Below are 18,761 nucleotides of genomic sequence, written 5' to 3'. Positions count from 1 at the left end.
CGTAGCCCGCACCTCTGCAGATAAGTGTTGTGGGAATTTTCGCACGGTATTCGTCTATTTCCGATTCTGTGGCGACACCTTTGGGGGAGTACAAATCCCTATAAAAATCATAGAATAACATTCACCTCATCTACCAAGTTGGCTATTGAGCCATCCGGGTGAGCTACACATGGAATGGCGTACCTACCCCCCGTCACCCCTGTAACCATGAACCGTTTGTGCCAGTTATTTCCCAGGTCTATTCTGTTCCCCATATCAGCGTGCCGCTGCAGGTCTATCAAAGTATCACAGCTCCCTATCAGCTGCGTCACTGTATTTATCTAGGGTTGTCTTGATATCATGTCTAATATGGGGGGATGGGTCGGTGGGGTATCTGCTTTGGAGATGTGCCAACGTCCCTTCATATTTCACCAATTCCCTTCTAATATCCCGCAAGATGGTCATCTGGAAATGTCCAAACCATATACTTAAACCCATAAAAGTATTACATATGGGAACAACCATTTCTCTCAGACTGGACGGCTTGGGCAATCTGACACAACCGATAGATACGGAGAATGGGCTCAAGCAGGGATGTAGGTTAACACCTGCAATCCTTAACCTATTCATCTCTGACATTGAAATCATATTCGGCAATATAAGAAGTTTCCTTCCAATGTTGATGGATGAGCCTTTAAATCGACTGCTCTACGCAGATGAGCTCATATTGATGGACCAGATGCAGATAGGGTTACATCAATTAAGCGTCTTGAAATGTTATATTGAGGCCAACGGTGTAAAGATCAATGTAAATAAGTCTAGGGTTTGGACCCTTGGTGGAAGGACAGGAGGGAAAAACTCCCACTACATCTGGCAATTGAAAGGGGAAAAAAATGTTAGAGGTTGCTTCACTGAAATACCTTGGTGTGGATATCAGAAATAGCGAGACGGACGTCCATTATGAAAACACACTGAGCAGCAGGGTGAAGAGCTTGGCTGTGCAGGCAAAATTGATAACTACAAGGTACTGCAAGTTCACATTAACCCTGGTTATTGACTTCTACCATAAAAAGTTAATTTCGATCTTGACTTACATGTTACAAGCAATGTTGGCTTTACCTCACACCTTATGGCCAAAACTTGAGGGGCTTTTTTGGAAGAAGGTTCTTGCCCTGCCAAATGCAATGCCAATACAGGCCATTAGAGCAGAGCTTGGACTAAATTCGGTCTACATAGTGGTCGTCTGGAATTCCTTGGAGTTTCTCGGTAAGTGCTTGACCGCTCAAGGAGAAGGTTGTTTGTGGTGCTGAAAAGGGCATTGGTGGGACAGACGGAGCCTCTTTTAGATCTATGGAGCAAGACTTCTATTTCTCACTTGGCAAGTGTTAACTGCACACTAAATGACCTTTTGAAAAATCTGTCACCAGCAATCTGCTTTGCCGCCAGTTTATGCGTTTCCGATTAAATGTATACCCCTTGAAGGAAGGAAATCACAGCAGTAAGAAAATCGAAGGCAGAGAGGATCTTTTCATGTAGACTATGTGACTGCTCCATGAAAACTCTTCAACATTTGGTTTTACTCTGCCCTGTATTAAAGGATCAACATACACCATTTTTGGGAAAAAATGTTCTAGAACACAGCACATTTGATGCAGAGGAATGGTGGACAATATTGACTTTAGGGGTGAAATTATTCCTGACTCTGGCTCTATTGGCATTTTCTAACATTACTTTTGAAATGATAGCAAAATGCTGAGAGCTTTAAGGTTCACAGTGATGATCTATTGAACTAAGGGGCGAGGCATTTGAGACATTAGGGGATTTAAAGCCATCAACGCCTGTCACGATCCAGAGGCGCACACACGAGGAGTCCACCACAAAACAAGGTTAATACTGGGTTACACTCTAGGCGCTTTCAGTTTCCAGCAATCCGGCGTACTTTCCCTTTAAGAAGGTCTTCAGTGGTAAGCCGGGACACAGAGACTGGAGATTGCCATGGCAACACTGGCGTCCCTTACGCTTGGGTAAGCTGCGTAAGGTCACGTGTATTTGTCCTTATTAGTCCTTCCGGTGTTCAGCTCGGTGCTTCTGAAAAAACTTTTACTATTATTATTTCTACGTTTTTGCCTTTGCCTGCCCCTTGGATTCTGATTGGTCTCGTTAGGATTTTTGACCCGGACTGAATTTCGACCTGCTATTGGATTACCCTTGTTTGTAGTGATGCAGACTTCTATTTGTACTTTCTTGGTCACAGCTCTATCATTGTTCTTGTCCTTACCTGAACAGGGTTTCTTCTTCGCTCCTTCTGCCTTTTCCCCGGTGCTCAGTTCTACCTTGCCTTAACACTGCAGTTTCAAGTGATGACGAGATTGCGCGCTCTGTGGGATAGAACTTTGTTTTCTTCTGTCTACAACTCCAGTGAGGATGCGAATGCACGCTCTGTGGGAAAGAACCTTTTTTTTCTTTTCTTCTATTCATCTGAGGACGCGAAAGCGCACAACGTGGGAAGTACATTTACTTTCTGGTAATGTTTACTTACCCTTGAGGTCTTCAGTCATATTCTCTCTAAAATTTTCGGATTCCACGGTAAGCACACTTCCTAAGGGGGTATCTGGAGCTCAGGAGATCTTGAGCTCGAGGTTAATTCTGTTCTTGTTTCTACTGCAGTTGTTAACCAACCACCTGCCTGTGCCTCCAGAGTTTCTTGCAAGGAACCTGTGCTTATTGCACAGGTCTGTATTGTCTTTGGTCTGATCTTTAGTTTAGATTCAGTAAGGTTAATTTGGTTAATGTATACATTGTTTCCTTACAGCTTGCTGATTCGTGGGATCCATCCAACTTTCAATCAATAGGTCGCTCTGCATGTTATTTTAGCATTCAGTGGGTCACATTGTTAGGACGAAAGCATAACTTCACTACGTGTCAAGTCTACACGTGGAAGCTTTTGGCTGGAACTGACATAGCCCTAAGAAACAATTGGATCACTTTCATTCGATTTTCCCCTTGTAACAGAATCAAATTTTGTTTAGACCCGTCTTGCTCTGTGTTTTGAGTAGTTTTTTTATTTAATTAATTTGAATTGATGAAACTGTATTTTTTGTTTCAAAAGGTAAAGGTTTGGTTTTCAAACCATGTACTTATTAAATTTTTTAAAAAAATGTATCCTGCAATACCCCAAACTCCAATGTATGCTGTGAACGCTTGCCACAATACGGCATGCATGCTCACCGAGCCTTCATTAGTGTCAAAGTAGCTGGCAACGTGTTGCATTATGTTCATCTGGAGCTGGGTCTTCTAGTGAGGTAGGCTTAAAACGCCATTGTGTCCTGTGTGCAGTGTTTCCCAGGATGTCTAGAGAGATCAGTATCAGGGAATGGTCCGACAAGGTTTGATGTATTATCCGGCAATGAACCAACCAGTTCAGTAATTTGTGTGATACTAACCATAGATCAATACGCAAGTGCATGTTGTGTACCGATGAGTAAAAGTATATGTGCGCTGCGTATTGTTAAGTGCTCGCCACACATCCCTCATTCCCAAGTCCTCCATATGTGTGAGTATTGTTCGTGCGGCGCTTGTCTGCAGCAAAGGGGTCGTTGAGGTGCGGTCCAATTGTGGATCTAATATAGAATTAAAGTCCCGCCGCAAATGACTGAAGCAGTACGATATTCTGAACATTTCTGAAATAGAATATCATAAAACTCAACAGAATCATTCACGTTAGGCCCATATACATTTATCAATAGAACCTCCATATTCCCTAGTTTCCAGTGGACAAAGACAAAATGCCGCAGTCATCCCATATGGATTTGAAATATACAAATGGTAGAGACCGGTGCACCAAGATTATGACACCCCGTGACCTAGTGGAGTAGGACGTATAGTAACGCTGGCCGCCCCACCCGGTGCATCCTACGTGCTTGGTTGTCTATCAAGTGGGTCTCTTGCAAGAACAAGAGCTTAACCTCCAGTCTATTTGCATATGAAATGACCTTGCGCATTTTCTTAGGGGCACCCAACCCTCGCATATTCCAGCTAAATGTCACACTGCCTAGCCCTCTTCCAGCCATGATTTTGTATACTCAACATAATGGATGTTTCTGTTCAGCAGCCTGCAATGCTCAGTCCTTACTTAATGTGCAGCATTCTCCCTGTGCGTTTTTATAACGTTTACAACCCAACTTCCCTGCAACAGCACCCTACCCCACCGATATAGTGCCACAAACTTTGACTATGCATACCCCAAACCCGTACCCCCCGCCCCCAACAGGTATATGCACTCACATTGGGGGCAGCCGTTCCGGGGCGAGTGGAGATCCGCAAATCAGCAATATTGTCCCTTGACATTTAAAGCAGCTAATAAACATTACCATCAACCCATCCCTGTTGCATTATCATGAGTGAGAGATTTTGCGGCAACACTGTTTCAATTCACCGCCGGTTCTCTCCCCGCCGGAAGCGGGATATTCGCCTCCACAAATGATGTGGCCTCCCTCAGGAAATGTGAAGAAATAGGTTTTATTCTTGAATTGCAGGAGCAGCCAGGCGGGGTCGAGCATAGCATAGGGGATTCCACACTCCTGTAGTAGCTTCTTAACGCCTGTGAACGTGTGCCTCTCCTGCTGCACCACAAGCGGGTAATCTGCAAAAATGCGGATCATGCTGGATCCCATTTTCAACTCTTGCTTCTGTCGTGTCGCCTTCAACACCAAATCTCGGTCCCTATAGTTCATGAGGCAGGCTATTATTGGTCTAGGATTCCCCCCCCCCGGCCTCGACTTAGCTGTTAATGCCCTGTGCGCCCGTTCCACTACAAACAATGGGGACCACCCATAATCTCCCAATAGCTCTTTCAACAGTTCCTCCACAGCTGTCTCCATTGCGCCTTTCAATGCGTCCTCCGGTACGCCTATAATTCACACGTTATGTCTCAACCTCGCTTCCAAGTCCTCGCACTTAGCCTTGACAGTGCCCAAATCTTTAGCAAGAGAAGTGACATTGCTTTGCAGCGCTGTGATGGCGTCTTCCGTGCTGCTAATACGTGTTTCTGCCTCCGTAATACGTTGCGTGGCCTTCTCAAGTTGAGAACGTATGGTTGTGACATTAACTGAAATGCCATATAGTTTATCATTAATGGAAGAGAATCCTTGCTGCATTAGGGCCATGACCCCCTGGAGGTAGATGGGTGGCGTTGCCTGGGCTCCCTCCGTCTGCACCTGATTGCAGGTTTTGTGAATGTGTCCATGGAGCCACTTTTCTTAGGGCCGGCCCCTTAGGCATGATGTGTCACCATGCAGCTGTCACAGCTTGTTAATAATGCACAAGGCGCTGATCTCCAATCGCTGCGCCAGTTATGCCTCGTCCCTACCTCCGCTTAGGCAAGTATAACTGTGGATGAGTAGCAGTCAGTGCTGCAGCACAGCGTATCGCCGGTCGCACCCCCTCGCCACACACCAGGAATAGCCAGAGTATACAATGCGGTGGTCACGCTGAGAATGGTCTATTGTGTCTGTGAGTGCACTGGTGCTGGAGTACAGTGCTAAGTTATTCAAGGACTTTGGACCCACCACACAGCCCATTGCATGCAGAGAGTGCATGGGAAAACCAGCAGGCCGGACCTCTGTTTTGATGGCAGGTAGCCTAGTCACACGCACCCTTGTGCCCGTCACCCTAGCTGGCCTCCAATGGTACACAGTAATCTTTATGGCGATGGGCACGTGGCAGGCCAGCGTAGCTGCTTACTTCAGGCTGTGCATACAGCAGTCGTCCCTCACAGCCCGGTATACAATTGAAGGAATGTGCCGGTCTTGTCCCAATCGATGAAACCGCATCAGGGACCAGCTTCCAGTCCCACGCTGGATGCGGTACGTGCCTCTTTCGGTCTCTCCGGAACTGCCGGTGCCCGCCCTGACCCCGGCAGAGACTGCAATGAGGAGCCGGCTTACTGCTCCTCCTCCGGGCAAACAGATGTATGCTTCACCAACCGGGTGTCGTGCCCAGAGGCTTCACCTTAATTGTGGAACCTGGCGTGTTCCCATCCTTGCCAGCCGGCGTCACTGAGGCATGCCACACTACGATGCTTAATAACGTAGCTTCTGGTGTCATCTTGCTGCATATGACATGCGCCGAATGCGCTCTCACCGCTCAGATGATATTTTATCCAACTTTCATGCAAGGGTGCTGTTAGACGCGCCTTTGCCCTCGTAGTGTAGCCGAGGAATTCTTCTCGCCAATCTACCAAACTGGTCAATATTAAGAACAACCAGAACAGTTGATTGGCGGAAAGATGGAAGACCAACAGTGAATCCGGAACAACAGGAACCCGGAACAACAGGATGCTGGTTCGAGAAGTTCCCAAAGGCACAGCGAGACTCCGACCCCAGGCCATTGCAAGAATGGCAATAGTACGGAGAATGCACTTCCAAACAGTACTTGAATAAAGTAACAAAAGTCAAACACTAACCTGTGTGAATAATGCAGATCACTAAGGTTCCAGGTAGTAGAAGAAAACCAGATAAGGGTCCTCAAAACGAGCGCAGATTCAGAAATGAGTAACACACAGATCCAATCGGAGATAGGAAGAGGTAATCCAAAAGTCTCCAAAGTTCCAAAAGTTCACTCCACCCAACCCGACGGCACGAGGACGCCTAAAGGTACACCAAGGCAGTCTCTAGTCCGTGTACCGGAGGTAGCAAGGTCCCAAAACAATAAAAGTCAAAAGCAGCTCCAAGGTTCCATGAAGGGAAAAGAAGTAGTAGCACTGAAGGGTAAGTAGAGACAAAGAAGGAAAAAAACAGTGAAGTAGAGGTTGAAGTGGAAGTTTGGTTCCGACAGGATGAGGAACACAGCAGGACCAGGGGTATACCATAGAAGCTCAGGTGCAGTTATGACCAGTGGTATCACCCAGATGCAGTCCGTGGACGAACTGCCGGCGGGTAGCAGAAGCACATTGGAGCCACCCAAATGCAGTCCGAAGATGAACTGCCGGCGGGTAGTAAGCACACAAGGAAAACGGAAAAGCAATCCGATGACAAGCCGAGGTCGTGCAGCAAGGGTTCACCAACAGAACTAAAGGGCAAGGCAAGGCGAAATCCAATGGCAGTCCATGGTCGTGATCAATCCGGGCAGCAGACGTAACAAGGGAAAAGCAACGCAAAATTCCAATGGCAGTCCGTGGTCGTAGGAAGGGATGGCAATCAAGGAAAAAGGTACAACGACAAGATGTCCAGGAGCAAAGAACAGCGCGTCAGAATACGAGATTCAGAAGCGCCTATAAACACAGGGGCGGAGCATAAATAGTAAATCCCAGGATGACTGCACACTGCCCCCCAGCGTGTGAGGCGAAAGCAGGAAGTGGCGATAGGATGCCGTTTCCAAGCCAACCTCCATGCTCCCAGCAGCCGCCTTCTTAAAGGAGCAGTATCCCCAATTTGTATGTCACCAGGAGAGTTTAAATGACCACGTTTAGTGAGAGTCTGATCATTACAACGTCCCAACACAGTAGAATATTTCCAATACCTGACAGGTGCCTCGGTTCAAGCATATTATTTCGCAGGGATTCTTCCCTCAAAGTGGAGCTCACGTGAAAGCCGCTATCTTAGCCAATGCGCAACAGCACCCCACCCCATAAATATGTTTTTTAATCAAAGCTTAAATGTTTCAAATTGTGTAGAAAGAAAGGGGCGGTGCCAGGTCCACAAATATACCAGTCACCATTGGCGGCTGGGGAGTTGTTTTTTTGGAGGGTGTAAATATTTGCCACAAGTATGCGATTGCGGCCAAGTGTAGTGAGGGAGCACGAACCAAAGAAAATGGGCTGGGGGGAGGGCAGGGGGAATTTTTCTGCCTCCCCAGAGAATATGTTTTGAATAATGGGTTAAAATGGTGCATTTCACAGCACACTTTGTGTGAAAATGTGGGTTAAAGGCCAACAATCTTTTGTTGGGTGTAGGGTACAATAGACGCAAGTCACCAAAAGTGCACAGGGCATTTCCCAATGCATTATCATGCCACTCCCTGCAATATATGCGAGTATAAAAAACATGTTCATGCTGGCTGTGCCCATACATTTCTATGCTGGCTCCACCAACATAGGCTTGTATTCCCATATAAGACCATACTCATGTTAGCTTTAAGATTTTTTTTATAGTATCATTACTGGCACTGCGCACAAAACGGGCTCTGCCACTATATGCTTGTACTCCTATATAAGAACATACTCCCATTGGCTTGGACATTAAAAGTGACATGTCATAATATGAAAACCTGTCCAAACTGGTTCAAATGTAAGCCAGTCTAGACCCATAAGAACACTTATCATGCTTCATTCATCATAGATGCTCAGTTAATAAAAAGTCATACTACAGAAAAGAATATACAGGCCGCAACATCAAAACATCAGTCGAGCACTGCTTATCATGCTTGCTTTTTAAAAGATTCTGAGTAATACATGTCATGCCACAAGCAGTTGAAGATGCATCAAATCCTCAACCCAAGCAAATCTTTTGTCTCACCAGTCTTCGGGGAGCGAGGGGGGGTATGTCGAGGATAAGAATGATTGAGAACAGGGTTCCTCCTACGATTGTGGGATTTTGTCGTCCTCATCTAACTCTCAGCTCGTTGAATGCCAACCTTCGATGTAGCTCTTCATTGCCTATCGGGGCATCATTACTGTCCGGATAGAAACTCCTATTTGACAAACTGCATTTTTTGGCTTACATGCGTCATGTCCCCCATCATCAGCTGGTTCTCGCTGTTTGCAAGCTTACCATCCTCTCTCACTTTTTTTCTCCAGGTCTACATCCGCCTGCGTCAATGAATGGTCTAGCATTCTTAGGCAATCTTTTACTCTAGTTAAACTCTGTTTTTGTTCAGCGATTTTCACAGTTAATTCAGCCAGCTCTTTTGTCAATTGGTTAGCTAAGCTTTCATTTGCACTAGCGCTTGACCCCTGGTTACTCATCCTTGCGAACCGTGCTTCAGTTAGCAAATTTTCTTCCCTTCCCATGTGGGCCGGATCTAAATTGCCCCCCTCCTTCCAGTCAGGATTTACATTGGGACTTCTCTGCTCATGCACACCTTCTTGCCGGCTAACATCCTCGAGCCCCTGGATAGGCAGCAGATTTGGAGGAGGAGTATTTCTCTGTCGTTCACCTGCAGTCATCAAGTCCTATTGCAGTGAAGACCTAGCATAGAGCCTGAGCTTTTTAATATCATCCAAGTCAGTATTTCCCCTTTGCAAGCCACAATGGTCCTTCGTTGTTTCGCTTTTCTTGATGAAATCAGTTTGTAGCCACTGCTCGGCCGTCTTTGGCACCCCCACGGGTCCCTCTGGCCCATCCTGCTGTGGCAAGCTGTCTCCAAGGTGCTTACCCACCTCAGTAGCTAGGGGAGGGGGGTTACGATAACTCAATCCTCTAATGAGTAGGAGTATGTTCTTGATTTTCCTTGCTGAATTTCTGGCCCCGCCCCCCCCCCCCTCACCCTCTTTACCTGCAACCTTGTTTGTGCACTCGGAGGGCAGGATTCAGCATGCATTTCTCTATCCTGGTCCAGTTTAATTTTTTACAGCCTGTGAGGTCACCCTTCCTACAAGTTCCTGCAGGCTCCTGCAAACTCCAGACAGCTCTGCCCATCACCGGCCACCACTTGGGGGATCTTGTGGGCAAGAGTTGACAAGTCCAGGAAGCAGGGGGCGTGCCAATGTTGACAATGTTTTCAGTTCCTTAAGGGGGCACACCGTAGCCAGTATCGAAACAGGCCCCCACAGAGTCACTCCATCTGCCAACTCACCTTGCCCCACTTTTGATATGAGTATTGTAGATGCTGCACTGTCACTGAACAGCAGGACTATCACAGTCAGCCCTATTTTAAACTGGACTAGACTCACCCCCCCATCCCCCTGGAGGATGTTACTTGACCCTAGCGTCATCAGTGAGGAGTTGCTTGGGTCTCTAGGCATGACATGGGTCCCGAGTCTGCTGGGCCTAGAGACCCAAGCTACTCCTCACTGATGACATCCAACAAGGCTGAAACATGTCTGGGGATGCTTGTGGTCTCGTGCAGAAGGAATGTGACCTAGCAGTTCGGGCTGGACTGACCCTTTTGGGGTAGGACCAAGCCTGCTTTGCATTTGGTTTTTTCCCCTTCTGTAATGACTTGGCAGGCTGAAAAACGATGGTCTGGAGGGTTGCCCAGAGCTATGCCCATGATTATGATTAATTCAAAACCTTCCAGCCATCACCTTTTCGTTTACTTTGATACCATGCCTTCCTCAGATGTCCCAGTTCCTCCTTCCTTCGGAATCTGTATTTCTTCGGGCACAATCTTCATATTCTCCACTTCCGCACGAAGCAAAGCATATTGATGTTGATGTCTGTCCATTTGAAATAGAATGCGGAACAGCCAACCTCAGCGATATTGAATCTTCTTGTCCGAGAGCCATAAGGTGAGTGGTCACATCGCTCTCCATTTCGGAATAGTTCCTTGGGATAGATCCTGAAACAATTGCAGGATGTTGCCTCTAAATTGAATTGATTTCTGGATTCTCGTGTTTTGGACTACGAGTTCCTTAGTCCTAAATAAATGGCCCCTCATAAGCACGTCCGGAATACGTTTCTGGCAATGTTGAAAATTAGAATAAACTCTGTGCGTCCTAGCCAGTGTAAGATCGACTTCTATTTCTCCTAAAATCTCCAGAGCCAGTTCCCGGACATAGCTGTCTAGATGTGGGTTTTTGACCTCTGCAGGGACCCCTCTGATGCGAACATTATTCTGACGAGATCGGTTCACAGACTCCTCTTAGTGCTACCATGCGTTGTTCTAGCTGATCAAAAGAGTTTGCTTGATCACATAAGGCTGACTCTAAATCCGCCAGTCTGGACTCAGTCTGTTGGGCACTCTGCAGTAATTCCTGGAAGCCATGCCCTGAAGCGACTGGAGTAGCCGGGTTATGTTGCTTTTCGTTGCCGGGTGTGTGTCAGAGTCAGTGGGTAAGGCTGGTTCTGAGTAAACAGGGCCACTGGATGGAATTTTTTTTGGGTGCTAAAACCATCTCCTTGATTGAGGTCGCCCCCTTCTCTCTGTTCTTCCCAGACTTCATTTTGAATACAAGGAGTCTCGCCCAGGCTCCAGTTCAATTAAACAAGGCTCTTGGTGAGGTATTCGAAAATGGGAGTCTCCCCAGACAATGGCTCTCCAGCCTGACTATTCTTGTCCCTACATTATTATGGTGGTATCAGGTGCCAAGGAGGACTTCCCCTTCTCAGGTGGTGTGCCGTTAGAGCTGTGTGCTTGGTGGGGGCTCAGGTTGCTATCTGCTGCTGCAATTACACAGGTTCCCCGCCTGTAAGAGTCTGCAACAGTTATTAAGTGGCTAGGAGCCGTCAGCCACCTCCTCCGGCACCCCAGGGCTACTCGCTTTAACCTGTACACCGTACCTCAATAGGTGCATTCAAACACCAGGATGCACTCCTTCCCCATAGGCCGGTGTCCCTGGGCCCTATCCTGTTGTCTACGTGCCCCGCCTATCCCTCCTGACCAGGGTCGCGCCACAGCGTCCTTGGATCCGCCGACCCTCAATTCAGTACCTCCATTAGGATGGGAGAGGGTGCTACGGGAACTCCTGCTCCTTCCCTGCAGCTGGCCTCCGATAATCACAAGCTCGGCAGCGCTCCACAAGCTCGACTCTGGGTGGCCAGGCAGAGTGCTACACTGCTGATTCCCAATCCAATTACAGCTGGGGTCCCCTGCTACCGTCAGTGCGGCTCTGCCTCGGGCCATCCGGCGGCCATATTGTCTCCCAACATCGTAGTCATGGGGCGGAGTACAACCCGAACCGATTTCGCTGCAGCTATACTTTTTCAGACTCTCCAGCATATCCCATGATTCCTGAAGGGCTCCGGTCCTGGAAACGTTTATTTTGTTTTTGCTGTTACCATATGTCGAGCGGTTACATTTTTGGCTAAGGATTCTCGGGCCCTGGAGTGCTCAGGGCTAAACCGCCATCAGCCTCCAACCAGGCGCGGGAATGTCCAGAGTTATCCAATGCACATAATATTATGTGTTTTAGGAGGCGGGCATAAATAGGAGATTATCATTGGAAGAGGTGAGTTTTCAGAAGTTTCCTGAATCTCAGGTAATTCTCTTCCTGCCGTAGTGTTAGTGGCAATATATTCCAGCATTTTGCTGCCTTGACTGGGAAGGATTTTCCCCGCCCTTGCACATTGTTTTGCTCTAGGAATATTCAGATAAGCCTCATCCTCTGATCAAAGGCGTTTTTGAGGTAAATACAAGGAGAATTGTTTCTTAAACTATCTCAGGGCTTCTCCATACAAACATTTGTGAACTATGGTCACCTTGAAGTGTACTCTCTCTTCCACCGTTAGCCAAGTTAGGCATCTTCTCCCCGTTGTGACATGCTCCCTTTTTTTAATGCTCTTAATGATTCGAAGATTCGAACCGTGTCATTTTCCATGACCTGACACTTTTGTATTTCCTTCCTCGTGGCTCCTATCAATAGGGTGTTAACGTAGTCAAGGCGTGACAGAATGACCGCTCTTGCTATAGTTGCTGCATTCGCCTCATTAATAAATGGCCTTATGTTTCTCATAAGACACATGTAATAAGCATTGTTTTTCTGCAGGTAGTTGACATGAGCCTCAGATCCAACAGAGGCTTTCACAATTATCCCTAGGGTTTTTACATGAGGCATCACTGGGATTTTGGCCCGTTTGATGGTAAAGGCCTGATATTCTGTCCCTAGCTTGGATCTGGCCTGTTGTGTCCCAAAAATCATCAGTTCAGTTTTCGTATTATTGAGACACATCCAGTGACGTTTCATCCAGTTATCAATGCAGTATTCTCCCTTGAGTTCAAAGATGAGCTGCGTGTCATCGGCGTAGTTAGTAAAGAACACGCCGATTTGTTCCAAGAGCTTGCATAAACTTCTCATGTATATATTAAACAGGAGAGGCGACAGGCTAGCACCCTGGGGGACACCATACAGGATGGGGGCAGCCTCTGAAAATGTGTCACCCCAGTGGATCTTGGCACTCCTATCTTTCAAAAATGATGCTAGCCAATCCAACGCCTTGGGCGTGCAACCAGCTATTTATGCCAGTGCCTCCTGCAGGAGTTGGTGGTCTACCAAAATCGAACGCAGCGCTGAGGTCCAGTAACATGAGGATACCTGTATTGCCCTTATCTATCAGGTGTAACATGTAGGTCTGGAGATCGAGCATAGCCGATTCTGTGCTATGAGAGGCTCAGAAGACTGATTGCTGTTCATGTAGTAGATTCCGATCTTCTACATGCTTTTGTAATTGATTTGCAGCAATTTTGTCTAGGACCTTCAGTATAAAGTTCGAATTTGTTATAGGTCTCAGATTACTGGGTTCCATTCGGATCCAGCCCTGGTTTCTTCACTAAAGGGGTAATAGTTACCTTCTCGATTTCCTTTGGCATTTCCCCTTCCCTGAAAGAGGCATTGACTATCTTTGTCAGTAATGGGGCAAACATTTCTTTATTATCCAGTATGAATTTAGACGGCAGAAGGTTCTCAGCACGGGAGGTAGGTTTCACTTTGGCCAAGACTCTACATAGTTCCTCCTCGGATATGGGAGAGAAGCTAAAGCTCTCTCTTCCTTCCAGGTTGCTTATTTCATCTGGAGTGATAAGGTGCTCTCCCTCTCTTCTGGCTGTGATGATGTTATTTCGAGCCTTTGAGATCTTAGCAGCGAAAGCTTCTTGTACCCTGTCACACTCTTCCCTGGTGGGAGTATGTGGAGGGGAGAGTGATTTCGGCTTTTCTATCCCTTTAAGTATTTCTAACATTTTGCTGGATGTCTTCGTCGCTGCCTCTATTTCTTTGTTATAGTGATTCTTCTTGGCTTCCCTAATACCTTTCCTATAACTGATCGGCACTTTTCCAGTTTTCTTTATTTGCTAAAGTGGGATTTTGGCGCCATGATCTTTCTTTCAATCTCTTCTCCTGTTTAAGTTTATTTAGTTCTTCACAATACCAGCTTTGGTGATTACAATTTTTTCTCAACAGTTTTTGTTTAAGTGGAGCTTTCTCCTCTACCAGTTCTTGCATATATGTATTATATTTTTCCAACATGCTCTCGCAGTTGTCCTTTTCTAAAAAAGGAGTCTGCAATTTTCTGTAAGCATGGTTTCAGGATCTCAGGGCTAAAGCTTTTAAAATGGGGTTTTCGATGTAGGATGCCAGTTGGTTCATTTGTGCCACAAAGGTAACTAATCGTCTGACCATATACATGGTTCCGTGAGAATATTGTGTGCTTTCAAGTTGTTAGTAAACACCCATTTTAACTGGTTTCTTTGGGGGGTTGTAGGTTTGTTATTTAATACAGGGAAATCCAAGTTATTCATAGCTTTTTCCAGCGTTATAGCTTCCTTATCCTCTTTATTCCCTCTCCACCTGTTCATGTCACCTACTAACATGGTAGATGCGTTGGTAGATATGAGTCGAGAGACTTGGGATGTGACTTCATTCTCAAAATCTGAGACTACAATGCAATTAAAAAAGGCTTAAAACAATTAAGTTTATTTTAGACTTACGTGGGTGATTTTCTCTTTGTCTGTGTTTCATGCTTTTTGGTGTGTCGCCTCTTACTGTAGATGTGGCTTCCTTGGTGTTTCTCCATGTACTTTTGGGCAGTTTTATAATTAGATATGATAATCCTTGTTTTCTCCTCAATTAATGCAGATAGTCTCAAAGTCATACTATAGATCTATAAAAAAACAAACTAAAACATTTTACTAGGTGGCAATCATGATGATCCTAATTTCAATTCCTGTTATGAAAATGCATCTAAGCTTACTTTGCAACACTTCAATGGGCATCCTTAATGTAAATATGGCATACTCAATTTTAACAACAAAAGGAGCAAGTTACTTAAGTTTGGTAATGTTCTTCTGGTTGGATAGTCTATATTGCTGCAATCTCAACATCTGTATAAATATTAATAGGCATAGATAGCATTTGGAAAATATGAATAATCACAAACAAATGTAAGGACCTTTGGTGATGTTCTGATGGAAATTATCCTTCCAGAGTTACCTCCTCTTTGAAAGATGTCCAATGCAATACAGTACAAGAATGAGATTATAGCGCAAAATAAGCACCTTTAAGAAGAAATCCATGGAGGGCGGACTTACAAAATGTTGATTTCCAGCCAAAGAATCCATACAACAATGCTTGGCAAACCTAAGAAACGATGCACACATTGCAACCTGATAGATGTCCGAAACTGAAAAATCTTGCTGTAAAGCAAAAGTTGTAGCGAAAACTCTTTTAAAATGAGCATGCAGACTGGTCGATATCTCTATGTATTCCAAAGAATAAAATCAAGGGATGCAAAGGACAATTCTTTCACTATCCATTTGGTCACAGCATTGTAAAGGCAGAATATAATTGTTGGGCTTCTTTTGGCTAACATTGAAAGTCCCCTTACCTTTTACGGACTTCCCTCTTTTTTTAAAACTTGTATTCTTCTTTCAGACTAACTTCAACAAAAGCCCCTTGCAGCTGAAACTCAATTTTGGCGTGCTACCCTCAATAGAATATGTGGCTACAAGGGAAGCCTTTCAGAAACCAATTATGTGCTTGGGAAATTGTATTTCTCTTTCCTGGAAGTGTGTTAGGGAGTAGAACCGTAGCAACTACAGGTTTATTTTTTTGGCTATATCATGCTGTAGCCTTTTTACTGCAACAGTAGCCAAATGCCCATATATGGTGGCCATTTGGAAACCAATGCATTTAAGAAGAACTGCACCCTCTCCACGTTTTCTGAGGCCTTTCTCTGTTTGAATGGCCTATGAAGGATGACCAAAACATCTGTGTAAGCACTGGACAGAGCCTACCTAGGCACTCATTTTGTGCGTATTCTCAATGTTAGGTTCGATGCCTCTCACCCAGTCACCTAAATAAACATCTGTATGGGTGTTTGAGTCTATATAAGTTTGTCTGGCTACCTTAACAGGCTGGCGCACATATCTTTGAATGCAGCACAGTTGTTGATTGATGGGCAGGATTAACTCCCTACCCTGCATGTGTCCCTATGAAGGACATGTTACTCACTGCAAACACTGCTCATTCCTAGTCCATAGTCCCCTTTCCTCCATACTTATAGGAAAACCATCCAATGGGAAAGGAATATGAGCGTGATGCAATACATTCATCATAAAAAACGAAAGGCAACATTGCGCATGGGTATCTCTCGCACAAGACCCTCCCTATGCATGGGTGCACCGCCTAACCATTCACTCATACGTGATAACCATGCCACTCCAAATGGGGACTATGGGCTTGAAGAATAGTATTCACTATGGTTTCTTTACTCCTTTGTTCCTTCCCCGATCATCCATACCTATGGGCAATTACACAGCACTTTCAAACCTTTGTCACAGGCACAAAACAAATTCCATTAGCCTATCTCCACACCCCGTAACCTTTACTCTACAAGAAATGGAGGACACAACTTTTTACCAGCACATAACCAGGTCACCCAAAGATTTTGCGAAGGACAAAGAGCCTCAAGGTGGCTTCCAAAAAGTAGTGTGCACAGAAGGCATGAGGGTTTGACCAGGTTAAACCTTGCAAATGTCCTCAAGAGGGACATGCTTCAGGATTGGCACAGATGACACTTTTGCCCACACACGATAAGCTAATAGGCCCTTTGGGAGAACAAGTCAATAGTATTTGTAAGCCTTAAGGGTGCAGTCAATTATGTCACCTTTTGTAGCATGGCAGGCTGCGAGACAATGGGCCTCATTACGACCCTGCCGGTCCGGAAAGAACGGTGGCGGTAAAACCGCTGCCACCGTTCTTTCCGGACCGGCTGATTAAGAGTCCTGCAGGCAGGAGGTGTCACACCCGCAAGGTGTGACCTGGCGGGATTTACACCCCACCACCCGCCTGCAGGCGGACATGGAAACACCGGCTCCGTCATAGACGGAACCAGTGTTTCCATTGTCCCCATCCCCATGGGAATGGGGACTTACAGAATTCCGCCTCTGGAATTCCCGGGTCACCGGGGTCATAATGCCCCAGTGATTCTGGGAATCACAGAGGCGGAATGGTAATATGGGTCTGGCAGTAACCTGCCCATTTTTCCGGCTCGGTTACCGCCAGACTCGTAATGAGGCCCAATTAATTGTAGATAAATTCATACAGATGTATACTGACAATCTGGTTAAGATGAACAGTAAGGAAATGTGTAGCATCTCGAGGGAACATCTTCCCCTGGGGGCTGAACTAGTTTCTCTTGGCAACATATTAGACGTACCAACCAGGGAGTCATTGAACGGGACAGATGAGATGAATGCAGGGATTAATCATAAACCTATTGAACTGTTACCATCACACTCTGCTATAATATATAGCACTCCTAATACCTTGGAGGTTTACCGTGTAATAATAATCTGACTGTTGGTAATACTTATGCTAATGAACAGAATAGGGAAGTTGTGGAATCGATTTTGTTAAATGGACTTACATTGATATAGCCTTACTCAATACCAGATCCTTAGGGAAATCAGCTATTGATGTCCACGATATACCTGATAATGAGGTAGATGATATGGCTATAACTGAAACCTGGCTGAAAGATTCGAGTGGTCCAGTTATTGACTTGGTAACTCCGAAAGGTTTTACATTTTTGGCCAGAATAAAGATCTGGGTAATGGAGGGGGAGATGCACTCGTGGTCAAGGAGGAATGTTTTTTTAATCCTCCTTGACTTGCGAAGGCTGTGAAACACTACATCTGAAAATGAACTCCTCCCAGTACACTGCACCCACTTTATTGCGATATATTGGCTGCCAAATGAGATGCCTAACTTCAACAAAGTTCTTATGGGTATATTGTCAGGCTTTAACAAATCTAATTCCACCATCCTGTTGATGGGAGATTTTAAGAGGTAGAGGGGAAATGATACAGATAAAGAGGCTATCTCCCTGGAACAAATACTTAAAAACATTAACGTTGTCGTTCATAATAGCGAACCTACACATGCAAAAGGTAATATTCTGGACTGGACTGCATCTAGGAAGTTACAGTTTACATCGATCTGCACTAATTCCTGCATCTGGTCCGATCAAATAGTTATCCACTTTCAAGTAGACCTGCTAGGGAAACAGGCCCTCTAGGACAACCCGCTTAAAAGTGTCTGTTAGGCACGATTGTATGCAGTAGCCTTTTGGTGCACTACAACAACCCTGACCTTGTGGCAATAGGAATTATCATTACTACACAGGTTGGTAGCGTGTTGAACAGCCAGACTGATCTCAAGAGGGATCAATGTGAGCTGTAGGGGAGTTACAGAGATTCACAGTGACAAGTATTCAAATAAACACTTACACACAAGGTTTCTCGAATAAACTATTATTAATTCGTCAGTCAGTTAGAATAAGCCTTCTTTAGAATGGTGAAATATTACAGTAACTTCTAAATACACACTCTTAATATTCTTAAATCAGTAAAGACCCTTTTTGGGATGGCCCACAGTCACAACCTACACCCTTAGGTGACTTCAATAGTTAGGGTGCTGGGGACATTAACCTCTTACTGTTGCATTTAGAACATTCCTAGGAATTGGTCAAAGGAAAAGGTTATTAGAACAAACAAGAGATCACAAGTATTCTTAAGCAGGCAAATAATTTTGGATCCCCTAAGCAGAGTCATTCAGTATAACAGGTTAAGCCAAAGTCAATGGGTAAACGTCTATAAGGGCTGAAGCACTTCTGTTTGGTAAGTAGAAA

The 18,761-nt window shown here is 45.4% G+C and overlaps 1 protein-coding gene across 3 annotated transcripts in view; it reads right to left on the bottom strand.

Moving 5' to 3' along the window:
* BRWD1 (bromodomain and WD repeat domain containing 1) overlaps window positions 1–18,761 on the bottom strand; it is a 3,236,587-nt gene that overhangs the window by 292,942 nt on the left and 2,924,884 nt on the right. For all 3 annotated transcript variants that reach the window (XM_069636064.1, XM_069636066.1, XM_069636065.1), the window contains one exon: window positions 14,560–14,732. In XM_069636064.1, coding sequence (XP_069492165.1) covers window positions 14,560–14,732 — 173 coding nt within the window. The remainder of the gene's footprint in view (window positions 1–14,559; window positions 14,733–18,761) is intronic.

Source organism: Ambystoma mexicanum, chromosome 7p, assembly GCF_040938575.1.
Source record: "Ambystoma mexicanum isolate Mex_15411 chromosome 7p, UKY_AmexF1_1, whole genome shotgun sequence".
NCBI classification, from domain to species: Eukaryota; Metazoa; Chordata; class Amphibia; order Caudata; family Ambystomatidae; genus Ambystoma; species Ambystoma mexicanum.
This window is presented reverse-complemented; position numbering and strand designations above follow the sequence as displayed.